The following is a 27,895-nucleotide window of genomic DNA, read 5'->3' as shown; positions in this document are numbered from 1 at the left end:
ATGAAACATTCCTTCACAGCTGCTCAAAACCATACTGGTCACATACAGGAGTCACTCTTTCAATATGATTTAAGCAATTGCACCATTGACGTAATGGTCCCCGGTTACCATCAAGGTTTTGTTAAATAACTCTATAGAATTCATACACGTCCATTTACAATGGAGGAAAGGTGAACATAGTGCAAAGACACAAACAGGAACCCCTTGAACAAGATATTCCACTGAGCTCCCATAATACTGGGAATACAGTTAATATGTATTACAATAAATATACTATATTACAGTAAATGCATTAGAATTCCGACAGATACGAGAGAGAGTACATTCTCGCAACCTCGTACGTCTCGCTAAATGAAAAGACCAGCCAGAGGAACATAAACAGTAGACGTCTTTCTCCATCCTGTCGGAACGGCCCGTCGGTCGCCTCAGACATTCAAAGACTCACAATCACAGAAAGAAGCGCACAATAAAAATTGCATCGCCGTTGAGGGTCAAGAGATCACGTCTTACAAACATCGAGTGAGTTACACACGAGGAATAATGACTCGCGCTATTTCCGCTCAGTTCTCTTTCTTTGGCCGACAAAGTCACAGTCCTGTGATTTACATGTACAAATCATCACCATGAACTACACATGAAGATACATTAAAATATACCTGAATTTGAATCTTTTCTTTCTTCTAAATCTATATGTAATCAAATATTCATAGATATTATTTAAGAACACGCACGGGTATCACACGATTGCATATGAAACAGACAATGAGCCAGCATTTTGGAAACGTGAAAGTATTCACAGCCATCGTTTCATTGTCCATGAGGGAGAACATGACGTTTGGTGACAGAAGGGGGTTCCTCTCAGCTTATTACACTTATTGGCTATGCCGTGCTCATGTGTTCGTTATTATCGTCAATGAAGAGCATCCCTTCGTAACACTATACGCACACTTTAGAAGAATCGCCTCATGACACTTTGTTAGATCTGTGCTTTTACGTATTGAACCACAATCAACATGAAATGACACGAGATTGAACACACGCACGCATCCATCAGTTACCTGGAACTATGTGGTCATACGCCTACAGGAGGACACGTGTGTGTGTGTTGGGGGGCAGGGGGGGCAGTCTTGCAGTGTTTTTGTTGAGTTTGGTCAGAATGATGCGCCATAGAAATACAACACAAAGAACACCGGTGGCGCCTAAAGGTGGTCTACAGGTCCTGACCCAGCCTCTCTATCTCGTCAATGAGGAAGTCGATGTCAGACTGAGTGGCCGCGTGGTTGGAGACGACCATGCGGAAGAAGTTGACTTTGTTACCCTGAGGCTGGTAGCCCACCATTGTGGTCCCTGACTCCATCATCATGGCCTTGATCTTTGGTGCGACCTGGCAATGAGAGAAAAGGAAGTAAGGATGGAGAGCCTGCGGTAGGATGACTGGCGTTCAGTGGTGACGAGGCTGACACGTGTCTCACCCTGTGGAGCTTTTCTCGCCTCTCCTCGCTCTCCGGCATGGCCCTCAGGCTGGGTGGGATGTACCAGAAGCAAACGTTGGTGTGCTGGGGCTGCAGACACAAAAGAACGAGACACAACAGCTTGGTGAATTCAATTCAATTACATTTTATTTACTGTGTTTTCTGGACTATAAGTCACATTTGTTTCATAGTTTGGCTGGTCCTGTGACTTATATACAAAAATATATATAGAATTTAACATCTTTTTACCCTTGACAGCCGTGAGAGGGCGCTCTCGGCTTGTGACAACCGAGGATGGATTCAGTGATGTGGAATGAGATCGGGAGCTCGGTGAATTTGCCTCCCAGTAACTTGCTTGTTGGACTCGCTGCCCTATTATGTTAATTTAGCCTATTCAGCCTCACAGGTATGTTCCTGATGCCAGGGGTGTCCAAAGTATGGCCCAGGGGCCATTTGAGGCCCACGGCTGTGATTTTATCGTCTGGTCTGAAGGAAAAACTCCCTCTAAGAAAGGACACCTCAAACAGAGCACATGCTTTGTGGGGTGTCCATCTGTCTTGACCAACTGGGTTGAGATAGGGCAGTGGTCACCAACCTTTGTGAGCCCAAGATCCCTGGTCTCGGCCATGAACCTAGGCGAGATCTACCCTCCAGACATAACCATATAAGCGCATTTCTGCAGCAGCTGCCCGGATAAGAAGCAGCATTAGCTGCCGTAAAAAACAAAACGTCCGCCCTGAACAGTGCCCGCACTAAACGTATAATTAGTGAATTTACAACAGCGATCAACCGAATAAGTCCCAAAGATCGACGGGTTGGCGACCCCTGAGATAGAGAGACAAGGTAGATGGAACAAATAGAGCAGTGGTTCTCAACTGGTGGGTCGCGGATCCATTCTGAGTCGGTCCCAAACAGCAAATGAAAAAAATTCCATGAAAATATGTAACACACAACTCATGTCTGACTTCAAGTAATATATCTGATTTTTTCGTCTTTTTGATATTTGATTTTAATTTATGCTTTATTTGTATGCGTGCCGTTATCATTTTCTTCCTCATTTCCTTGACAAAATGATTTAGTATATTCCTCTAAAATAGCACGTTGGACATGGAATTAATGTTTCAAAAGATGACAGGCAATTTAAAAAAACAAAAACATTTACAAATAAATAAATGAAGGAATGAATAAATACATTAGAAAAAAGACTTAAATAAAAGTGACAAAAATAACATTAATTAACTTAAATACAAAAACATTAATTGACTTAAATAAAAGTGTAAAAAAAAAATGCAAATAAAAATGGCTTCAATAAAAGTGTAAAAAAAAATGCAAAAAATGACCAAGTGTAAAAAATAAAAATTAGTTAAAATGACTTAAATATGAGTGTAAAAAAATTTTTCAAAATAAAAATGACTTAAATAAAAGTGTAAAAAGTAATAATGCAAGAAATGACTAAGTGTAAAAAAATAAAAATGAATTAAAAGTACTTAAATATGAGTGTAAAAAAACAATAAAAATAAAAATGACTTAAATAAAAGTGTAAAAAATAATAATACAAAAAATGACTAAGTGTAAAAAATAAAAATGACTTAAATAAAAGTGTAAAAAAATAATGCAAATAAAAATGGCTTCAATAAAAGTGTAAAAAAATAATGCAAAAAATGACCAAGTGTCAAAAATAAAAATTAGTTAAAATGACTTAAATATGAGTATGAAAAAACAATAAAAATAAAAATGACTTAAATAAAAGTGTTAAAAAATGACCAAGTGTAAAAAATAAAAATTAGTTAAAATGACTTAAATATGAGTGTAAAAATTTTTTTCAAAATAAAAATGACTTAAATAAAAGTGTAAAAAGTAATAATGCAAGAAATGACTAAGTGTAAAAAAATAAAAATGAATTAAAAGTACTTAAATATGAGTGTAAAAAAACAATACAAATAAAAATGACTTAAATAAAAGTGTAAAAAATAATAATACAAAAAATGACTAAGTGTAAAAAATAAAAATGACTTACAGTAAATAAAAGTGTAAAAAATAATAATACAAAAAATGACTAAGTACAAAAAATAAAAGAACATTAAAATGACTTAAATAAAAGTGCAAATAAAATAAAAACAACAATGCACGCCTGGGGGAGGCACAACAAGGGCACAACGACAGTAAATAAGAAAAATAGTCCCTCTTACCACTCCATCAAACACCATCTGGTACCCCTCTCTGTTCTTGATCTTGTTGTACAGGTACTGAGACAGATCCAAGCACCTGTCGATGTGCTGCTCAAACCCGATGGTGCCCTGTGAGGAGAAACACAGCATCTCACTGTAGTCATGCCATGGCCGCAGAACCAATTAACATGCACATTGTAAAGGTAGGTCGTATTACCTTGGCCTTCCACATGAGCCAGAACTTAAATATGTCCACATGCCTCCCACATTGGATGGCTTTGTCTCCGGTGTCATACGTGACGTCGTACTGCTTGTCCGGTTGGAACAAATACCCAGCACACATGGAGTTGCACCCTCCCATCAGTCCCTGCAAACAGGCACACATTTCTCTGTAGATCCTCAGCTCGTGGTGGAAATATGTCAAGATGACTGAGCGTTTGTGTTCTGATGCTACACCGGCTGCCAAAGCGCTGATGTTTGTGTCCTGTACCTTCTCTCTGACGAGGATGGCGGAACACTGCAGAGGCACACCCATCATCTTGTGAGGGTTCCATGTGACCGAGTTTGCCCTGCAAAGTTGAAACAAGATATGCCAATGAGGAGTCACCGCTGGAGTACCCAGCATGCCTTGCGGGCACATTGTAATGAATCATTTGTATGTGGGTTGTGTATGAGTGATTAAAAAAAATGTCCATGGCTTTAGTGGCTAAATATGCAACCTATTAGCAAAACGTCCCGCATTTGATAGGCTAAATGTTGAGGTTAGACATTATGCATCGCATTTACCTCTCAATTCCGTTGAGCTTATGGCGGTGCTTCCTGGACATCAGCAGTCCGCCGCCCCACGCGCCCTATGGAGACAAGACAGCACCGTTACACAAAGGCAATAACGACAGGAATTACTAGACATGCATGATATCTTTTCTTTCAAACTGATACCGATAACCTTCTGCTTCTCGAGACCGATATGATACCGATAACCAATAATTCATATTATCATATCTAGTTTTTAAAAATGTATATTTAACTATAGCTAGTGCACACCTGGAGGTAAGAAGGACTTGAACAAATTTGTGATTTGATCAACTGCACCTGTTGACTTGTCTTCATGAAATATCATGACATCACTACTATCAGGAGAACCAGAGTATAGAGGGGAGGGAGCCACCAGCTGTGGTCCAGCAAAGTGCACTATATTTGGACACACGCTCCGAGCAGCTGGCATGCTGCTATGGAGGTTAGGAGACGCGGAGTATAGAGCGGGAAGAGCCACCTGGGTGGCCCGGTAAGGTGCACTGTATTCGGGCACACGCTCAGAGCAGCCGGTGTGATGCCACAGAGCTCTCTGTAAACCTTTTGCGCTTTTCAAACACCGTGGTGCCGGCGCTACAGGTGGCTGATATGGTTTGTGTGTGTGCTCGGTGGGACCGCAAAGCATTTGGCATAACGTCCTTCCTCTTAAAGCGAATATTTGTTTACAAGTGAGCTCAGGGGAAGTTACAACAGGCCGTTAACATTGCATGCAGGAAAAGAAAGGGGCGCTTGATTTGCTCACCCGCGCAATAAGGGTAATTTCGCCTCATTGGAGCGTTTTTTTTTTTTTTAGTTATTGGTTATCTGAGCTATTTATAGTTTTTTTTTTTTAAACCCGAACGCTCAGTCCCAAACACGTATTTATATGTCTTTTATGTTTTTTTGTGGGAGAGGCTAAAAGAGGCGCTAATGCAACTCCCCACTGAAGGAGATGTCCATGGAGTAATTTTAGTGCTCTAAAAACGGCACTAAGTGGCAGAGATCGGCATGGATCTTTTGCATGTAAAAACACACTCGACAGCAAGGAGGACGTGGAAGAGCGTGGAGGAGTAGAGCGTCCAGAAGGTTACGCTTTGTAGGGAAGTTTAGTTCCAAATGTTCATTCAATACCAAAGACGTATTCAAACGTTTTCATAAACCCGAACGCCTGATCCCAAAGATGTATTTATAAGTCTTTTACGTTTTTTTCCGCAAGAGGCAAAAAGAGGTGACGACGCAACTGCACACTAATAAATAGATGCCCCTTTTTAAAGCAGTTTTAAGCCATAAAAAAGGCCACAAGGTGGCAGAAGTGCATTTCATAAGAGCTCGGCATGTATTAAAACACTGGACAGCAAGGAGGAAGTGGAAGAGAAGGTACAGAAGGTTACGCATTGTAGGGGAATTTTAACTCATGCACACGCGTGCACACGTGCACACACACCGTTTACTTCCAATTGTGAAAATTGTAAATACTTCATGGTGTTATATTTGCAAATAAGTTGTTATTTTGATGTAAAACAACCCTTTTTTGTGTTCTTTATAGTTGTTTAGATTGTTGAGTTGTCACAAAAGCAAAAAAAATGGTGTCAAAGTGAAAGTGATGCTTGAAATGTGCAGCATCTTTTCACAAAAACCTGTTTTTCTCCTTTTTTTAGTCAGGAACTGATATTTTCCTGAAACTTACCTACAGTATGTTCTACTGCTGATTACTAAAGAACGGGAAAAGGTAGAAACAAGCTTCTTGTTCCTGATGCAAGACGAGAGTCTAATCTTTCTTCTGGTCGGTTCCACGGAACACAATATTCTGTGTGCCTTGAAAAGTCAGCCAAAATTGTCCAAAATGGACGGTACTGAAGGGGTTGAGTTTTGAAAAATGGCTGGGATTGAATGAATGAATGAACGTCGATGTGGTAATTCCCTGATATCGGCCCGATAATTACGCCATGCACCCCCAGAAATGATGATCGCTTCTGCTCACGTCAACATGGAGCCACAGGTTGTACTTCTCGCAGATGTCAGCGATCTCGTTGATCGGGTCAAAGGCTCCGTAGACAGTGGAGCCACCCGTGGCGTTGACAAACAGCGGCACGTAACCCTGTTGGAGAAGCAAACACGACAATCTCAGATCAGAGAAACGTGCAACGGGCCGCCCAGCGGAGACAAAAGGCCCAACCTTCTGTTTAGCGTCAATAATCTTGGCTTCCAGATCAGCAGGAATGACCCTCCCCCTGAAAGAATGTACCATGTTTGACTGCACTGATGCATTTTTTAAATGAATACGTGCATTTTGTTACCTCTCATCTGTGCTCAACAGAATCACATTCTCAGTGCCGAAACCAAGAGCAGCACCGGCCTTCTTTATGGAGTAGTGGCTCTGCAGGAACAACACACACGCGGTAAAAACATGATCCTTACTGACGCAGTCACTCGAGCTTGTGGGGCTTAATGGCAGCTATTCAAATCTCCAAGCAGATGTTTTGTTACGTTTCATGTGACTCACGTGTTCAGATGTGAAGAGAACCAGGCGTGGAGCTGCAGACATGCCTTTGGTCTTGACCTCTGGGAAGTACTTGTAACGCGCGATCATCACGCTGTACATGTTTGAAATGGCGCCCCCTGTTGAGCAGAAGAGACGCCAACGTTTAATGTGTGAATGCGGCGGGTAAGACGACGTTTCTATTATTATTTATAAATCAGTATTAGGGCCACACTGATGTTTTTTTTTTTGTTGAATAAATGAAAAATGTTCAAAAGCAGCTTTTTTTCCTCATAAATTGCAACTTTTTGGACTTTTTTTCTCCATGTATTTTTATTTTTTCCATTTCTGTGTGGCCCTGATAGGTTCCTGGCTCCTGGTAGGTTTTGTCCTTGATTGGCAAATGACAAATGTTCCTCTGTTTTCGAGGGAACCTAAAATGAGACTGTGCCAGGTCGACTGACATTTATATTTTTGTCTTTAAAATTTTTTTTTGTTAAAAAGCAGCTTTTGTCTTTTTTTTCGCTCATAATATTACAACTTTTTTCATATATTTTTATTGTATTTTATTTTTTCTTTTATGAATTAGTGATTTTCTTTAATGAATGAAATTTTTTCCTTTCAAAAAAACCCTACTTTTTCCTAAAACAAAAACAGATATGTTTTGTAATAAAATGACATTTTTTTTGTAGTGATATCACCCATCCATCCATTTTCTATTAGGGTCGTGGGGGCATGCTGGAGCCTATCCCAGCTGACTTTGGGTGACAGGCGGGGTACACCCTGGACTGGTTGCCAGCCAATCACAGGGCACATAGAGACAAACAATCATTCAGACTCACATTCTTACATGTTTTCATTTATTTTAAATAAGATAATTTTATATGAGATAATGTTAGTAACAATGTTGAAATTAAAAAAAACATTTTTTTTCAAAGATATAAAGTTATAATTACGAGAAGAAAATTTACAGGAAGGAAGCTGAAATTAAATAGTTGTTAAATTTTAAAAAAGCCAGCAGAAATGCAGAAAAAACAGCTCTAATTTGACAGGAATAAAGTCAAAATATTAAGAAAAAAAGTTATAATCTAATGAAGGACAAAAGTCATAATTTTACAAGAATAAACTCATAAAAACTTCATTTTTAGTAGCATTTTACCTCTATTACGAAGCTGAAATGCAGTTTATTATTGAGCTACATGGAGCTTCTTAGCACCCTATGAGTTGTTTTACAAAATATCAAAGTGGCCTTTGGATCCTTTCATTTTTCAGAATGTGGCCTTTGGTGGAAAAAGTTTGGACACCCCTGCTTTAGGCCCGAGCAGGAAAAATGCCGCTTTTTTTTTTACTATTTTCTAGGGCCCTCAGTCATCACAGTGATTGCCTTTATTGATATTATACAGCACAATGTGGTATGAATAAATCATCCTTTCTAACCCAATAACACTCCATGTATTTCTCGGCTGACCTGGTGAGAAAAGGCCGTCTCCCTCTCCGCCGGGCCAGCCAATCATCTCCCTCATCTTCTTCAGCGTCAGCTGCTCCATCAACACAAACACTGGCGCGATCTCGTAGGTGAACCTGTCAATCGTGTGGTTTAAAATGCTGGCATCAGCACATCACGGGGCGTCACTGCAACATCTCAGTCTAACGATTGCACTGACGTGAGAAAAAGAGACTGTTTGGTATGTATACACACACACACACACACACACACACACACATTGGTTTTCCATTAGCTCCTCTATAATTCCATCGGCAGAGCCTAAATTGGTGCCCGTGCCGACTGACTGAGCTAATTAAAGCGCCTGATAGGAGACTTATAGGCAGCAAACATTCATATTCAAATGCCTTGTGAAATCCCTCAGTAGTTTAATTAAAGCACACAAAGCTGTGATGGCTATCTGTCAATCCTGCCAGGCCTCAGCGGCAAGTCCGAGAGGACATCGGCGTGTGTTTGGGACAGATAACACAACGCCGTGTGTGTGTGTGTGTGTGTGTTGTCTGCATCATACACAAAAACTGATGATAACGCCACCTTTTTGAAATAAAAAGACCAGAAGTCACAGGAGATGAAGGTGTGCTGCTCAACTAAAGCGGTCCAGGATGAGTGAAAGTAGGCTAAACGTGTCCCGCAAGCCCACACCTCCCACACTGGCTGATCCCTCCTGGTAATGGGGCCACTTAGAGCGCCACCGTTACCACTGGAAAAACACCTCGTCCGCAATTACTCTGCATGTTCTGCGACAGAGGAACGGCTTTTGTGTTTTGCGCGGCTCGGGTGCAAGAGGCGAGATAAAGACGGGGGGGGGGGGGCTGGGAAAACAAAGAAAGAGGGAGGGAGAGGGGATGACTTGGACGAGGGGACACAGAAAGGACAGCGGGGATTTAAAAAATATATACTGTATATGAGAAGAAATACACTTTGTGCTTCGAATTTCGCAGCTTCACTCTATCACGGGTTTTCAAAAATATATTAATGCTGTTTCATTGTTGAATAAGGCCTATTATTAACTCATTCAATCCCAGCCATTTGTCAAAAGACAACCCCTTCAGATGATTTTGACTGATATTTCAAGGCACACAGAATATTGTGTTCTATGGCTATGTAGACGTGGAACCTACCAAAGGAAAGACTAGACTCCCGTCTTTCATCAGGAAAAAAAAGTTGGCTTCTACGTTTTTCTGTTCTTTAGTAATCAGCAGTAGAACATTGGTGCGTTTCAGGAAAATATCAGTTCCTGACTAAAAATGGGAGAAAACCAGCTTTCGGTGAAAAGATAACTTTCACAAGCATAACTTTCACTTTGACACAAATATTTTTGGCTTTTGCGACAGCTCAAGTATCTAAACAACTGTACCAACATAAACAACACAAAAAAGGGGTTGTTTTACATCAAAATAACACTTTATTTACAAATATAACACCATGAACTATTTACAATTTTCACATTTGGAACTGAACTATGTGTGTGCACGCATGCATAAAATGTCCCTACAATGCGTAACCTTGTGCACGCTACACTCCTCCACGCTCTCCCACTTCCTCCTTCCTGTTGTGTGCGATTTTTCCGTTCACTTGGTCCCTGCCGAGCTCTTACCAAATGCACTTCCGCCACCTCGTGGCCGTTTTTATGGCTTAAAATTGCTCTGCAGTGAAATGCATTTGTGGAGAGTTGCGTCATCGCCTCTTTTTGCCGCTCACGCAAAAACGCGTAAAAGACATATAAATACGTTGTTGAGGTCAGGTGTTCGCATTTATAAAAACGTATAAATACGTCTTTGGTATTGAATCATTTAATTAAAAATATGCATATTTATGCAAATTTCAAGCATAAAAATGGCTAAATGAATTCAAAATAAACATAAGGCATTCAGAAGACGCATTCAAAAACGTGATGATATGTAGTACTCTATGCTGGTCGCTACGTGTCAGTAATGTTCCTGTAATGTTCCGTGAGACACACAAGCACCAGACTTCATCGCCAGAACAACAGGCTTTTATTGCAGGTTTGAATTATCTCACAACAGTCACAATAAGACGGGATACCGTTGCGGCCGTAACCCACGCCAAACTAACTCTGAACCCCTGATTTCACTTCCTGTCCTTCCCCCGCTCAGCTCCCCTAGCAACGGAACACATTTACAGCAACACGCACAAGCACGAGTTATGGTGTCAACTACATTGGGTAATACGAGTGTAAAGGTGACTATAGGGGTGTTATTTCATGTCTAGAGGGCTCTAATGATGTTAAAACTCATATTTAGAAGGTTGTAAACAGGTTTTCTATGCGCAAACTGAGGAAAAAATGGATTCATTGTGACAAACGAGGGATTACTGTGCCGTGTTGCCTCATTTATCCCTCGTTCCCAAAATAGCCCGCGATAAGTGAAATCGTCAAAGTCGCCAACTTTATTTGTTTACAATGATTATATATGTTTTAAGGCTGTAAAACCCCTCACCATACACTTTCTCAGACAGGCATTAACATTTTATCACATTTTAAACACTTGAGTTCAAATTTTGTTTGAATTTTAATGATCAGTCTACGAGGTCGGACAAGAAATTATGAAGTGACTCACGCGTATTTCACTCCTCTGACAGTGCTTCGTCCAGGCGCCTTTCGGCTGCAGCGTTTTTGTATCCTTCTTAAAACATATTCCTCCTGCCGTCGTCCTCCTCCTCGTCCTACTCTTTCAACCGGAGATTCATTTAGCTGGTTAGCTTCTTCTTCTTCTTCCATTGTTTATTGGTGGTTGGCAAGCAGCTCTCGCTGTTAGCTAGTTTGCTAGCGTCGGCACAAAGGAGATTGATTGACAATGGTCTACAAGCCAATCAGGACGCAGAACACACTGGGCGGGTTCTCCTTTATAGCCAATGAGGACTGCTGTGTCTCTATATTAAGCCGGCTACTGCGGGTTCCTAATATAGTGGTACAGGCACTTAAACACGCTGAGATGAGGTGGATACAATAACAGACACATACAACAGAGCACCCATAGGTGGCTTTAATACACCACAAGGATGCACAACACAATGCGCGTTCATACGCTACTAAAAAAACATATGCTAAATTTCATCCGCAAAAGGTGAGCCGCGATGTAGCGGGGGAACGCTGAGTTACCAAAAAGAAAAGAAAGAAAGACACACAGCACGCATGATATTCCAAAACCTCGTCCAAATTCTCCTCCTTGAGAGCCATTTCACGCTGTAATGACAATAATGGTGATGATTATCACAATCAGAGCCAATCATTGGTCTTTTGAGGGTGAAAATTACTCCTCAGTCACCTGCCCGTCTCCAGGGACAGCCTCTAAATGCCCTTATTACCATCATCAAGGGCACTCGTGTGTGTGTGTGTGTGTGTGTGTGTGTGTGAGTGTCTCTTTGTGTGTCTTTTATATGAACAACCCTCATGACCCGCGACGTCACTCTTCCCCTCGGCGCCTTAAAGCACCGCCGAGTCCGACAGTATCCATGGGGTGGGGGGGACAACGGAGCGCTCCGCGGGGAGCCGCGGCGGGCTCTTTCCACAGTGCGACAGGGTTTTGCGTGATGCCTGAGGACATTGTGTGACAGTGTGGGGCCCAGCTGGCCTATCAGCTAAGACCAGCTCACAATGAGCCTGCAGTCAATGGACCGGAAAGCTTTGCTGCTGAATCTGGGACCGCCAGGCTGGATGTGTGCGATACAGAAGATGGGGTGGTGTCATGACTAATGATTTGAGAAATGGGATAAATGAAGTGCCTCCATTTGTGCTGATTATCTCTACCTTGATCTTTTATTCCTCAGCCCAGCGAGTCAAATAAATGACAGCTGCATATTTAATATTCAGGATACGTCGCACTGCTCCTTTTGTTGGCCACTGAATGGCCGTTTCTCTTAGTTGTGGCATGTTTGGACTTTTCGCTTTGGTTTTTCTCCGTTTCTGCCATCATTTATGGGACTGTGCTTTTGTTTTGTTACGTCCGTTTCCTGTTTACTCTGGTCAGAGGGAGCTCGGGAACACACCCGTCTATGATTTGTAATTAGGGGTGTACAGTGGAACACAAGAAAGAATGTAAAGCCCTTCTAGACGCCCCAAAATAATCACAAATACAGTGAATAATTCTAGTTTTACATGCCGAAAATAATGACAAATAATTACCAATGTGGACTTCCCGTACATCCTGCCGAGATCAAACTAGAAGGTAATTTTTCTCACGTTCTCAATCAAATTGCCGGCGCTCGCCACTTCCTTTGGCCCCATGGTGGGTTATTTAGCAGCCGCACTCAATAAAAAAAAAGCTCGTCCGACAAGTCAGCCAGGTTTAGGGCGCTTTGTTTGGGCGCTTGATTTCCAAGAACGACACAGTTTAGGGCAAACAGACTGGTTCGTTACGTGCAATATCGGACGAAAACCGCGGCAAAATTTTAGCGAAAATATGCGATGACAACCGAATCGTGTGAAAACCGGCAAGGTTTGACTGTATTTAGTTCAGCCGGGGCTTCGGCTTTTGTTTTGTTTGTTTCTCCTAGTATTACAACTTTTAAAAAAATATCTATTTTTTGTTAAATATTTCGACTACTAAAATGACATTTACTCCTCATAATGTTGCGAGTTTATGTTCATGAAAGTGCGACATATTTTCTCGTTTAAATACGACTTTTTCTCGTAAAATTTCTTCTTTTCTCCCCTACATTTTCTTCTCATGATTATGACTTTATTTCCATAATATTTTGACTTCATTCTCATAATATCTTTATCATAATATCATAATATCATAATATCTTTTTCCCCAACTCAGTTTTCCAGAGATTACATCATTCTTTTTTTTTCCCCGAAGCTATTTCAACTTTCTTCCCGTAAATGTTCTTTTCCTAATTATGCCTTTATTCCCATAATATTTAATATTTAACCTTTTTCTGCAGCCTAATTTTCCAAAAATCATAACTTTATTCGTTGTTTTGTTTGTTTCTCATAATATTACAACTTAAAAAATAAAAATAAAAACAGTTTCAGCTTTATCTACTAAAAGAACATTATTTTTCCTCATTCTCATGAAATTTCGACTTTTTTCTTGCTGGATTTCAACTTTTTTCTCTTAATATTTGGACTTTAGTCCTGTAAAATTACTGCTGTTTTTTTCATTTGTGATTTTTAAAAAAAATGTTTTTTTTTTTTTGTTTTCTTGTTAAAATGTTAAATCTAGACTGTGCCGCACGGCCCCACTTTGGACACAACCTCGCATGCTGGGGTAGCGCTACACCCAATCATTGCCACCATCATGTGCAGGAGTGTAAACCGAACAATTTGCACAAAGTATTAATGTAACAGTGGGTATCTGCACCACTTGCATGTAATCAATAGACTGATCCAGATATTTGCATCCGTGGGTGTGCTATTCTTCGCATTTTAGCAACTTCATTAAAAATGATGTTCCTATAAGTAAGAAAGTTCATGAAAGTTGACATAAATAGAAGTGTAAAATTAGCTTCAGCCTATTATTAGTTAACAAGATTGTATATTTGAGCAGATTTTACGTGTTTTTGGCCTAAATTAAGCATTTTCAAGCTTGAAAATGGCTAAATGAGCTCGTGTACAAATATATCGCATTCAGAAAACGCGCTATACTCACGCATTCAAAGACCAAGGCCTGGGTACGCGGACCTAACGTAGCATTATCATCATCATGGAACACGTCCACAGGCTAGTGGCTGTGTGTAAGAATTGTGTGTGTGTAAATATAATGTACAAGTACATAAGTATTATTGCTATGTAAGCGTGCAGTAAGCACATCAAATGAAACCAACCGTAGACTAGGGGTGTGTGTGACAGTGAAAACGAGCCCAAAACAACAGGGAACTTGGACATTTGTAAGCCATTTTACTAAAAAAAAACAACCCCTAAGTGGCTTATAGTAAGCACACCTGGCAACGCTGATGTGTGAGTTCATATTATGTCTTATCTATGTCTTATATGTCTTATATTCCCTTATAACGTCTAATATATTCAGTAATAAGACTGTAAAGGCCCAAATTTTGGACAAAATTAAGCATTTTCCATCATAAATGAACTAAAATAGAGATATAAGGCATTCAAAGACGTTGCAATGATATGTAGTATTCCACACCGGCCACTAGGTGTCAGTAATGTCACATTGATGAGACAATAGCCACTGCAGGACGTACCGTCTACCGGAAACGCAGTTGGTTCTAAGCATGTGCGGTCAGCCTATCTTTCGGCAGTCACATATTTGGCATGTGTGCTCTACGCCATCCGTCTTTCTATTTTACGGCGGCAGTACACGTCACCCCGTGTTTGGATGGATGGTACTTGGATGGAACTCTCGCTGAATCCTCTAGATCAGGGGTGTCCAAACTATTTCCACTAAGGGCCCCTTACGAAAACATCATAAGATGCGGGGGACGATTTTACTTTTTTTTTTTTTTTAAACCAACCCAAACAATACACATATAAAATATATTTATTCATTTTATCAGTGAAAAAGTGTATTATTATTATTATTATTATTATTATTATTATTATGGAGTGTTTCTCCTTACATTACTTTTTGGCTGTTTTTTATAAGATGGGAATAAAGTCAAAATATTAGGAGAAGAAAATATACAAGCAGAAAATTATTTTATATTTTAAATTTATTTATATTTTTATTTAAGTATTTTGAAAATTATCCCCAAAAAAATCAAGAGCCGAAATTTGACCAGAGTAAAGTCAAAATATTAAGAGAAAAGTTGCAATTTTATGAGAATAAACTTCTAAAATGAGGAAAAATATAATTTTAGTAACAATGTCGAAATAAAGAAAAAATACATTCTTCTTAAAAGATATAAAGAGAAAATTTATAAGAGGAAAGCTGAAATTAAATGGTTGAAAAAAACAACAAAAAACCAGCAGAAATGGAAAAAACTGCTGTCATTTTACGGGAATAAAGTCAAAATATTAAGAAAAAATGTCATAATCGAACGAAGAACAAAAGTTGCATTTTTTGAAGAATAAACTCGTATTATTATGGAAAAAAACTTCATTTTTAGTAGCATTTCACCCATATTACAAAGGTTAATTTTTTTTCTTGAGCTACATATACCTGTAGCTTCTTAGCATATATCTGTGTTGGTTTACACAATAATGTATCAAAGTGGCCCTTGCGTCCTTTCATTTTTCACTATGTGGCCCTCGCTGGAAAAAGTTTGGACACCCCTGGTTTATATTATGTCTTATTTTCTCTTATTATGTTTACTATATTGTGTAATACGAGTATAAAGGTGACTATAGGGGTGTTATTTCAGATCTAGAGGGCTCTAATAATGTTAAAAAACGTATTTAGAAGGTCGTAAACGGGTTTTTGGCCCGTTTACTTTCCAGAAATTCACTTATCACCTGTCATATATGCAGTATATATTTTTGAAGTGCAAGCGTCTCTTCATTCTGACATGACACACTAGCATGAATGTGTTTATTGGGGGTTTGCATGAGTGTGGGTGTGTCTGTGCCGATGTGGCTCATGCCCTCTATCAGACGAGGCCTCCGTGTAACTGTGACCTGAGATCAATATGCAATCTAACCACCCCTGAGGCTGGACCGACTGAGACACACACAGTGCAGCACAGCGGCTGCCAACCTTCTATCAATTCCCTCTGGTCTCTACAGGGGAAAAAACTCACGTTTACAATAACTGGCAGGGCTGCGCTGAGACAAGCGGCCTACAAAGTGCACATTGTGTCACGGCATGCAGAGGGGGGTTCCATCGATGGATACACACAAGCACGCCAGTAAGGATGAGAGCGTGTGACTTACATGTTGGTGTTGGCGGTGGAGGTGAGCCACTCTCCGGCAAGGCCGATGATGTCCAGGCCTGAGGACAACTGGTTGAAGAAGCGAGGGTGACCTGAGAGGGAAACAAACGGTGTTTAATTGTCTTATGTGTCCTACTTAGCTCACATTTTGTGTTAATGTGATCCCCCGGGCAATAAAACCTAAATAGATTGGTTTACCACTCTGTTAACAAGGTTAAAGTACGACAGCCATTTAGACTCCAAGGTCCTTGCACACACAGCATCAAAACGCCTTCAGCTCGAATGCAGTCGTGGGTGGAAATGTAAATGTGTCGCTGGTCGGCTCACATAGTAAGTAGCTGGCCACGCCGTCTGATCCGGGGCTCTCTAAAGTGCGGCCCTTTGACGCTGTTTTTTTTTGGGGTCCACGGCACATTCTGAAAATGTATTTAACAAGAAAACTAAGAGGAAAAAAACAGTAGTAATTTTACAGGAATAAAGTCAAAATATTAAATGAAAAAAGTAATATTATGAGGTAAAAATAAACTTTAAAAATAACATTCTTTTAGAAGCATAAAGCTGAAATATTAAAGAAAAAAGACGGGGTCAAAACAAAAAAATGTAGGAAAATTAGGTTGCGGAAAAAGTTATAATGTTACAAGAATGACGGAATAAATAAGAGAGGAATGTTTACAAGAAGAACTTTGAAATAGTTGGGGGAAAAAAACAGCAGAAATGGCAGAAAGCAGAAATATTTCAAGAAGAAAGTCAAAATATTACAAGAAAAATGTCATGCAATTTTTGGCAAATCGTGTTGTGGAAACAGTTATGATATTATGAGAATAAAGTCAAAATATTATGGGAATAAAGTCAGAAATATGAGAAGAGATTTTACAAGAAGAATACTGAACTATTTGAAAGTAAAAAAAAAAAAGAACAAAAAAACAGCAGAACTTTTATGAGAAAAAAGTCGTATTCTGACAAGAAAATAAGTCTCAATTTTCAAAAAAAAACCCCAAAACCTTCATTTTCGCAGCATATAGCTGACCTCCTCCTGACTACCAGCAGTGGACATTGGTAAACCTGAGTATCTCTCACCCTCGTCACACAACTGAATTCATTCATTCAGACATTTAGAGCTTTCGAGTGAAGCCAAATGTGAAGGGGTGGAGCTTTGTTACCTTTGATTACATCATAAAAGAAAATGGCTCCCCTGAGCGCAGGCACCTTTTATGGCAAGAGGAAAAGTAAGGCTTATAATTTGGCTTGAAACGTTGTTGGCGTGTTTTCCATGAGTCTCTTAAGAAAACATGAAGTGTTGAGCCTGGTAGTTACGTCTTGAAAAAGTGTCCTCTGTAGTGGACATTTGTAGTTGTTTCATGAAGATCGCCAACGACCTTGATGTTTCACATGAGGAAAGAAGAAGCGAGGTTACCTTGGTAGTTACAGAAGGAAAGTGTATTGGAGAACCAGCTGTTCTTCATTTGGCAGAGTGTGTTCCCCAAGGCACCCACCTGTTCCTTGACAGGTACTTTGCAACAATCGACCTCCTTGACGCCCTGATGACAAAAGGGCTGACAGGGACCGGAACCTTGATGAATAACAGGATTTCCAAAAGTGCTGCAAGATGGTAGGGGATAAGCCCTTCAGAAAGAAAGGAAGAGCCGTCGTCAGAGATGGGGGTGAGACGAAGCACACCTGAACTTGCTGTCATAAGCTGGTTGGACAACAAGCCAGCGGTCATGGCATCGTCTGCCTATGGGACTGAACCTCAGGACGCACGCAGAGAACATTTGTCCAGGTGTCAAGTCACCGGCAATTCCCGAGTTCAACACCGACATGGGTGGTGTGGACTTGGTCGACCAAATGTTGAGTTTCTACAGGACAGGATGGCCTCTCGCACTAGGAAATGGACAATGCGTGCAGTTTTCCACTTTTTTGACCTGGCAATCACCAACTCATGGCTTCAGTAGAAGAGTGACTGCCAGTTTCTGCGGAAGAAACCACCCAAGTTCCTTGACGTCAAACTGCTCCTTGGTGAAGAGTGAATCACTCGAGCCCAAGCAGGAATCACAAGTGACGCTAAGATGACGACACTCCCCCACGTCAAAAGTGGAAGCCGCAGCCAAGTGCAGCTCTGAGACACTTCTGGTGCCATCCATCTTCCACAGATGGCGGACGAAACACATGCATCAAATAGAACATACCGTATGTGCACAAAGTTTTCCTTTGTGTTTCCAAGAAAGGGGATTGCTTGATTGAGTTGAAGTATCACACCAAAGAATCTCACAAGAAAAGAGATGATTTATGTTTGCGTTGAACTCTTTCTCATGTTGACTTTTTGATATTTTCTGTTGGACTAACTGGTCGCCAACAAAGTATGAGGTTGCGATGTCCACTGTAGAGGACACATCATAGCTTCCAAAGAAGAACTTTTGTTTCAAAAAATTCTTTTTCAGCATTCCAATTACTTTGCAAAGATTGGGGAATTTCAAAATAAATGTGACTGGGAAATATTTTTTTTCCTGGTCGTCAGGAGGATGTAGTCGAAATATAACAAGAGTTTACGAGAATAAAGTCAAAGTAGGAAGAGAAAAATGTAATCTTCTAGTGAGAAAAACGAAGCAATTTGAGTCATTTTAGTAACATGGACTTGAAATATTAAAGACAGAAGACTTAATCTTATGAGAAACAAACAAAACAAAGAAAGAAGCTGCAATTTTTGGAAAATTGGGTTGCGGAAGAAGTTATTTTATGAGAATAAAGTCAAAATATTATGGGACGAAAGCGTCATAATAGAAGAAGAAAGTTGAACTATTTGGAAAATTAAAAAACAAAAACAGCAGCTAAATGGGAAAAAACTGCAGAAATTTAACATGAAAAAAGTCGTACTCTAGCGACAAAATAAGTCTCAATTTTATGGGAAAAACTCGTAATGTTACGAGAATAAAGTCATAAATACGAGAAGAAAAATTCCAAGAAGAATGTTGAATGCAAAAGAATGCAAAAATTGAAAAAAAACCAGCAGAAATTTAACAAGAAAAAGGATGTATTCTAATGAGAACATTTTATGAGAATAAACAACAATTATAAGGAAAAATAATGTCATTTTTGTAGCATGCAATTAAAATATTAAAGAAAATCATTGTTTGACGTCATAATATGAGAAACAAACTCAAGAAAATCTTATGTGAATAAAGTCAAAATATTTTGGGAATAAAGTCATAATTACTAGAAGAACATTTACAAGAAGAAAGTTGAAATAGTTGGGAAAAAACAACAGCAGAAATGGAAAAAACAGCAGAAATTTTCCAACAATAAAGTCAAAATATTAAGAGAAAACTGTCATCTTCTAACGAGAAAAAAGTTGCAATTAAACAAGAATAAACTTGTAATATTTTGAAGAAAAATGTCATTTTATTAGCATAGAGTTGTCATTTTAAAGAAAAAAGTCGTAATATTATGAAAAACAACCAAAACTAAGAATTAATTTATAACTTTTGGAAAAAACCGGGGTGGGGAAAAAGTTCTGATTTTACGAGAATAAAGTCAGAATTGCGAGAAGAAAATTGACAAGAAGTAAGTTGAAATAGTTGGAAAATAACAACAAAAAAACCAGCAGCAGAAATTTAACAAGAAAAAAGATGTATTCTAACGAGAAAATTGTGTGAGAATAAACTAGAATTACAAGGAAAAATAATGTCATCTTTGTTGCATACAGTTAAAATATTAAAGAAAAAGTCATTGTTTGAAGTCATAAAATGAGAAACAAACACCAGAAAATCTTATTAGAATAAAGTCAAAATATTTTGGGAACAAAGTCATAGTATTACAAGAAGAAAATGTACTCAGATTATTTAAGAAGAATTTAAGAAAATTTAAAAAGGACAGCAAAAATGGTGAAAAAAAGATTGATACTAATGATAGTAATAATAAGCTTTTTTACCTGCAGTATATTACAAAGCCGAGATGCAGTTCTTTCTTGAAAGCTATGTAGCTTTTTAGCATATAGCTTTACAAAAGATCAACGCATCCTTTCAGTCTACGGGTGCCCAATGAAGTGCCTATACTGGACGTGCACCGTACAGCAAAGAAGAAAAGTGTTTCAGCACCGCGGACAGCTCCTAAATTCTCAGCCGTATGTGGGAAAGCAAACATGAATCTCCGAGTTAAAAGCGAAGCGGACACCGAGTGATGTACGGTATTAAATCCCAAGGGACGGTTTAGGCGCTGTCGTTTTAACAGCTGCAAACAGGCCGTGTCAAGACGCCCTCAGGCAACGCTTGCTTTAATAAGTCCGATGAGAGAGCAGGGGGAGTGCGTTATTAGCACGGGTGCCATAAATAAGGCAGTGGGGCTGCAAACACATGATGATGCCTTCGCCTTTACGTCACCCGATTATCACAGTAGCCCATCCAGGAATGTATGTCGTTGACTTTTTCTACATTTATTTCCTACCTGTCCGGACGCCATATTTGAGCGTGTCTCTGCAGTCCACCAGGATCTGCTCCAGAGATTCCGGCTGGTCGGACAGCTCCAGGTTGAAGCCCTCCATGCCCTCCAGGAGCTGGTGAGGGTGGTGGAAATCCAGCACCTTGGTGGAGCGGTCGAAGGTCTTCTTCACGTAGTTGGTAAGGATGTCAACCACCTCCAGTAAGAACTGCATGGTCGGTTCTTCTCCATTCTTTGCAGGCAGCAGGTCTGGGAAGGCGCAAGGAAATATGAGAATGATGAACATTGGTGGGGTTTTGGTCAGAAAATTTTAATTTTTGAATGTTTCTCCAACCATAGGCTGTTTTTCTGCAGGAAACGTTTCATGATCCATAAGTTGGTAATAATTATTATAAATATGCGATAATGCAGGTGACATGTACCACTGTTAGAAAAATCACACAATTTTTACACATTTTTTTTCAGTGTTGAAATTTTGCACTTTATTGGGTGGTCTTTGAACGCACCATAGTATGCTGTTTTGATTAGTGGTGAGTACCTATGCATTTTATGCTTTAAATTAGGGCTGTCAAAGTTAAGGGGATAACAGAAGTTTCCTTTAACGGCGCTCATTTTTTTGGACGCGCGATTAACAAGCACACGTCCTGTTTCATCCTCGGCACACACCGAGCAAATATTGAGCAAAGAAAAGGGTATTTTGAATGGTAAGTTTCGTTTCATAGCGCTGGCAGATGCTGTTGAATCATATCGAATTGAATCGTATCGTTTGTACACTGTATCAAATTGGTCTGTTTTTAAAATACAAAGTTTTTGATTAGTATCGTAACTCATGTATCTAGATGCGTATGGAAGCGTTTACCACAAAGACATTTACATCCCTACTTCTTATGGATAAAAACCTCTCTCTATGTGTGATTAATTGCGATTAATTGCAAGTTAACTATGGACGAAATGTGATTAATTGGGATTAAATATTTTAATCAATTGACAACCCTACTTCAGTGTGTGAGGCATATTTAGGGCAGACAATCAGAACAGTCACTTTTATTGCAAAAGTTTATCTGAAATCAGAAGAGCACGTCAAAATCAACTAGCAGGAAACCGTGTGTCAAAAATGGACATTTTCGTATCAATTACTCACATTTTTCACCATTTGCTGGTGGTACAGGAACATACAGTAAAGTGGTGTGAAAAAGTGTTTGCCCTCATTACTGATTTCTTATTTTTTTGCATGTTTGTCACACTTAAATGATTCAGATCACCAAACTAATTGAAATATTAGTCAATGACAACACAACTGAATACAAAATGCAGTTTTTAAATGAAACTTTTTATGATTAAGGGAGAAAAAAATCCAAACCTACATGGTCCTGTGTGAAAAAGTGATTGCCCCCTAAACCTAATAACTGGTTGGGCCACCCTTAGCAGCAACAACTGCAATCAAGGGTTTGTGATAACGTGCAATGAGTCTCTTACAGCGCTGGGGAGGAATTTTGGCCCACTCGTCTTTGCAGAATTGTTGTCATTCAGCCACATTGGAGGGTTTTCCAGCATGAAGCGCCTTTTTAAGGTCATGCCACAGCATCTCAATAGGATTCAGGTCAGGACTTTGACTAGGCCACTCCAAAGTCTTCATTTTGTTTTTCTTCAGCCATTCAGAGGTGGACTTGCTGGTGTGTTTTGGATCATTGTCCTGCTGCAGAACCCAAGTTGGTTTCAGCTTGAGGTCACAAACAGATGGCCGGACATTCTCCTTCAGGATTTTTTGGTAGACAGCAGAATTCATGGTTCCATTTATCACAGCAAGTCTTCCAGGTCCTGAAGCAGCAAAACAGCCCCAGACCATCACACTACCACCACCTTATTTTACTGTTGGTATGATGGTCTTTCTATGAAATGAAATGCAGTGTTACTTTTATGCCAGGTGTAATGGGACACACACCTTCCAAAAAGTTCAACATTTGTCTCAGGGATCATCAAGGTGTTTTCTGGCAAAATTGAGATTAGCCTTAATGTTCTTTTTGCTCAGCAGTGGTTTTGGTCTTGGAACTCTGCCATGGAGGCCGTTTTTGCCCAGTGTCTTTCTTATGGTGGAGTCATGAACACTGACCTTAACTGAGGCAAGTGAGGCCTGCAGTTCTTTGGATGTTGTTGTGGGGTCTTTTGTGACCTCTTGGATGAGTCGTCGCTGCACTCTTGGGGTCATTTTGGTTTGCTGGTCACTCCTGGGAAGGTTCACCACTGTTCCATGTTTTCATCATTTGTGGTTCGCTGGAGTCCCAAAGCTTTAGAAATGTTTTTTATAACCTTTTCCACACTGATAGACCTCAATTAATCTCAATTAAATAATGTTTTAGCGGGGGGCGGGGGGGGGGGGGGGGGGGGGGCATTCACTTTTCCACACTGGGCCATGTTTTTTTTTCTCCCTTAATAAAAAAAAGGTTCATTTAAAAACTGCATTTTGTGTCAGTTGTGTTGTCATCGACTAATATTGAAATTAATTTGATGATCTGAAACATTTAAATGTGACAAGCATGGAAAAAATAAAAAATCAGGAAGTGTGCAAACACCTTTTCACACCACTGTAACTATTAATTCATGCATGTTAAATGTAGACATGTGCTTATGTGATATGCTAACAATATGCGCCAACATGCTAAAAGCATTCATTTGAAATGAATGATTTGCTTTTTACACGCTGAGCTGCTCTATGAGGAAAATGACGGATGGTTACAGTCTACCCTCATTAAGGGAAAATACGGTGTTGCAGTTCCAGAAAAGTAAAAAAAAAAAAAAGAAATACATCAATATTATATGTTAAAAAGAAATAACTTAAAGCAAAATATAATTGTCTGTCATTTTATCATCTGATTGGCTGGTTTCTTTCTCTATAAAAGGTTAAATGTGCTCCCAATATTTTTGGATGATGATGACGGTGTTTCTCACCCCGAGCAAACAGGTTGGAGAAGTCGGTCTCGGTGCGTCGGAAGCGGGCGTCCCTGTCACTGTTGTCGCAAGAGAGCAGGTTCTTCTGGCCCAGTCGGCCCTTCTCCTCCAGGCTGTTGTTCTTCTGCAGGAACCCTAGAGTGTTGCACGGGGAGGTGCACGAGTTATCACCAAACAGCTCCATGTCTCTCACACACGCAGGCCAATATTTATAATGATGGCTTTTTAAAAAAAAACAACGACCAAAGAGTCACACTTTAGTTAGTTATGCATCACTAAAAACTATTTCTGATGGAGGCCAAGCAAACCTCGGCTATATATAGAAAATAGACCACACCCCCAACTGCACAAACACACACACACACACACACACACACACTCATGGCAGCTCAAGACTGATCAACCCAGTGATCAGGACAGCTTCCAGGCATGGCCCAGTACCGCCAGCACACACACACACACACACACACACACACCCATAAAGAGGGTTAATGAAGGATGACCAGAACCCGAGCACGTCTGCTGTCGCTGTATAGGCCTGCACGGTGATTGGTGCTTGTGAAAAGGCCCGTAATAAGGAAGCATGTCGCCAATGTGACTAAAAAAAAAACAAAAACACATGCGTAAATTTCTTCCAGCTCCTTAGTGCGCATTCTTATATGTGAAATCACACATTTACAATGAAAAACGCAATTTCCCCTGATCATTATTTGCAATTATCAAATATATATATTGTCAATAATAGGATATAAAAATGATTAAATGACTATATACAGTGGACAAACCGTCAATAATTGTTTTAATGGCACAATGACATTAAATTAAAAATATATGTATGCGTATTTAAGGGCTACTGTGTGTTGTTTGTCTGCATAGGAGGTGAAATGGAGTAGACATGGTTCGTGTCCGGGGGCGGTCAGGGTGGGTGAGAGGATCTCTCATCATCAGACCCACGGGCTAATGTCCACTGACCTTCAGAAGATGAAAACACACTGTGACAGTTCTCTTCCTACTGCCTCAACTGTGGCCTATTTTAAGAAGCTGCCACTTTATTCGGCACACAGCCGACTGTAAAAATAAAAGGACAATAATGATACACTTTGCAGTGACGCGTGCAACCGCGCTCTTAATTGATGTTGATTCCCGGGGTGAACTATAGGTGTGCACGTGTCCATACTTACAACGTGGCCCATGAAAAACAAAACAACTTACCGCAAATCTTCATGCCCAGTTTCCGTGTGCATCCATGCATCCACGCATACTCGTAGGCTAAAACAGAATACACCTTTTTTTTAATGTCGGGTTGTGTGCAGCCTGCACGGAGGGTGGATGCAAGAGCCGGCCAAGCATGGCGGCGGTATAGGCGGGGTGTGGATGGATGCGGGACAGCCACCATGCTTTTTTGTTTTGTTTGAAATATGGAAGACGTGTTGCACGTGTAATGGCGGTAGGCTACGTGTAAAAGTGGAAAAGCGTCTAATAATGACGGCGAATGAGACGCTTGAGTGATACAGTATCTGGGAAGTGAGCGCCTGTTTGGTAGGGGAGGCCGTACCGATCCGAATTTGGATAGTGACGATACCAAAGCCAGTAGCAGCTCCCCCCCCACCCCCAGATAATTGTGTGTTTTCTTGTTGTGTTGTTACATTATTTACAAAGTCGGGGAATACGTAGGGTTAAAAAACATCACTGACTTTTGACCTTATTTTGCTTTAAATTTTATTCTGATGAATAAATTCAAGTCAAAAATCATTCAAGGATCTGGAGGGTTTCCAGATCGATACCAGAAATTGCCGGTATCGCCCAGCCTTACTTTTTCGTTCCAAGAACCGTATTTGGTCATAGCGTCGTAACATTTCCGACCTATAAGGCCAAATCAATAGGTTCGCGCGCGCGCACACAGACACACACCAAGCAGCCAAAGGGGCGGGTGAGGGAATTAACACCCGTGAAATGAGCTCACGGAGGAGGGCGGGAATTAATTGAGTAAAACAGTGTGTGTGTGTGTGTGACTGGAGCGAGCTGGTGAGGTCCCGGAAGTCTATATAGCAGACGGGTATAATAGTCTATCATATACACACACACACACACACACACACGCACACGAGTGTGGGCATGCATGAGCGAAGAAGAGGTCCATTGTGACTAAATGCAAAGCGACAGAATCATGGAGGAAAAAAAGAGAACGAATTTTCACATCATCAAATAAACAGATTTGTTTGCACAAATAAACACACACACGCACACACGCAAAGCCACCGCTCGCGAGATGAAGCATATCGCGGCGAGATAATAATAATTGCATTCGATTGCATATCGGCGCCAATGCATGCGACACACGGCGGAACAAAATGAACGAATACTCGGTATTGACTGCGTTGTGCCGAATCTGCTCAAAACTGCGTCAGAAAAAACGAAACATCTTTCCAAAAATATCAATTCTAACTCATCTGCGCAAAATGAAGTCGAAAAAAAAATGAAATATTTATTTGAACTCATCTGCTCAGAAGAAAATGTGAAAAAATATTGACAAAATATTCATTCGTTCTAAAAAAAAAAAAAAGAGGCTTCGATTCGAATGACAAGTGTGTCATGTCAATGTCATGTCAATTGTCGAATGACAATTAATTGATGCATGCAACAATAGCCGGAAACCACTTCACTATTGACACTGCTCAAAATCCACACAGGGAAAAAAATGAATCAATATTAACACAATAATTCTAACACGTCTGCTTCAAATCAAGTCAGACTAAAAGAACGAATATTGACAAAGTTAAAATGACAGCTAACTAATCCTGATCCTCTTCTTTTAAAGTCTGCAATTATCATGACTATTGCATGAAGGCCAAAGCGTGCAACATGGGGCAGAACAATGAATTCATACTGATACAATATTTATCCTAACCCAGCAAGGGCTCATTCAAAAAACTGTGATGAATATTTGCATAGAAAAATGTATCTGCTGCAAATGTAGTCTAGAAAATATTTCAGAAATGCGCTGGGAAAAAAGTGTGAAACGCCCACTCGTCCAAACATGTGTAATTAAGACTGCAATTAAGTGCGCCAATGTGTCGCACGATGGAATATTATCCTAAAGAAATATGGCGCATTGTTTCTGTATGGCGCACCGCTGCACCCGACCAGACAGACAAGCACAGGAGAGACAGACAGGCAGCTGTGATGGCTCTGTTTTTAACCGCAGTGATTAACGACGGAGCCCACACAGCAAATGACCCGGGCGAGAGTCGCTTTCCCCCCGCAGACAGAGAAGGAGGGGTGGCGGCAGAGACGGATGGAGGGAGTGCATGGAGTGTGCGCACTTTGAGCAAGGCACCCAAATACTCTCAGCCATGCACAGCATGTGACCATCGGGCGGGGAGGGGTGGGGGCGGGGGGTCGGTATTCACATACTTGTGGATGGGGGTCTTAAATTGGCGGTGTTGGGGTCTTGGTCCCCGCCGGTGGCTCTCGGTTCTGACGTGGCCATCACTCTTTTGTTTTTATCTGATCTCCAGATAGGATGCAATTCAACTGGAAATAAAATAGGAGTTGTGGACACCAATAAATCACATATATGTACATTTTAATGCAAGGTAAAGTCTGCACATGCACATCCACATTGCAGGGTGATATGGTGCACATTTGCCAGCTTGGACGCCCTATTTGGAAGCACAGTTGCGCGCTGGCAGAGCTGACACAATAAGGGACAAATGCGTGTGGTGATAACACCGACAACCCCTTTCGGAAACGGGCTGCAATATTTCTCCAACTCAATTAGGCATTAAATCGTGTCAGAGCTGCAGTATATCTCAATAGTGATAAATAAGAATAACAAAAAGAGATGGCATCAAGTGAAATTAGACCTTGCTTTTTGGATCAGTTGCATTTGAAAGTATAAATAACACGTGAAACGGATAAGACACGTCACGGAGAGCAATTAAAATGAATGTTTAATTGACGCGTGTCACAAACAAATGCGTTATTGGTTGCACAAATATCAATTAAGGTGAAAAAACAATTGTTCAGTCACATTTACGCACAATAGATGTGTCTGAGCGATAGAAGGAGAGACGTCTTACCGGTGCAGGTGTCGTGGAATCCACACGCAGTAGATGTTGTGCACGGAAGCGCGCCAATCAAATCCTATCCAGCGGTGCACAAGTGAACACGATCTCCCTCAAGAACATTTTTATGCCTTATTTATATCAGGAAGCTCCGGCTGCCCATTGGTCTGTTCGCACACACACACACACACACGCACACACACATGAGTCACACCCTCACCTCCCTCTGATGACTCAGAAGG

At 40.3% G+C, this 27,895-nt stretch overlaps 1 protein-coding gene across 2 annotated transcripts; it reads right to left on the bottom strand.

Annotated features, from left to right (window-relative positions):
• Positions 1-241: 241 nt before the first annotated feature.
• LOC129195121 (glutamate decarboxylase 1-like) lies at positions 242-27,835 on the bottom strand. 2 transcript variants are annotated; one of them, XM_054800887.1, is made up of 17 exons: positions 27,669-27,835; positions 27,001-27,120; positions 24,799-24,855; positions 23,587-23,721; positions 20,647-20,889; positions 16,211-16,301; positions 8,380-8,492; positions 6,936-7,051; positions 6,730-6,809; positions 6,609-6,663; positions 6,414-6,530; positions 4,427-4,491; positions 4,131-4,209; positions 3,858-4,007; positions 3,662-3,769; positions 1,473-1,562; positions 242-1,384 (listed from the first exon to the last, which is right to left on the bottom strand). In XM_054800887.1, exons 2-17 carry the CDS (start codon positions 27,074-27,076, stop codon positions 1,211-1,213), a joined length of 1,749 nt encoding a protein of 582 aa, XP_054656862.1. In that variant the 5' UTR covers positions 27,077-27,120; positions 27,669-27,835; the 3' UTR covers positions 242-1,210. The 2 variants fall into 2 exon arrangements, with proteins under 2 accessions (XP_054656862.1, XP_054656872.1); XM_054800897.1 differs by lacking the exon at positions 24,799-24,855.
• Between the last annotated feature and the right edge of the window lie 60 nt (positions 27,836-27,895).

The sequence above is a fragment of the Dunckerocampus dactyliophorus genome, chromosome 2 (genome assembly GCF_027744805.1).
Source record: "Dunckerocampus dactyliophorus isolate RoL2022-P2 chromosome 2, RoL_Ddac_1.1, whole genome shotgun sequence".
In the NCBI taxonomy this organism is placed as follows: Eukaryota; Metazoa; Chordata; class Actinopteri; order Syngnathiformes; family Syngnathidae; genus Dunckerocampus; species Dunckerocampus dactyliophorus.
Note: the sequence above shows the minus strand (reverse complement) of the source record. Positions and strands in the feature narration are given on the sequence as shown.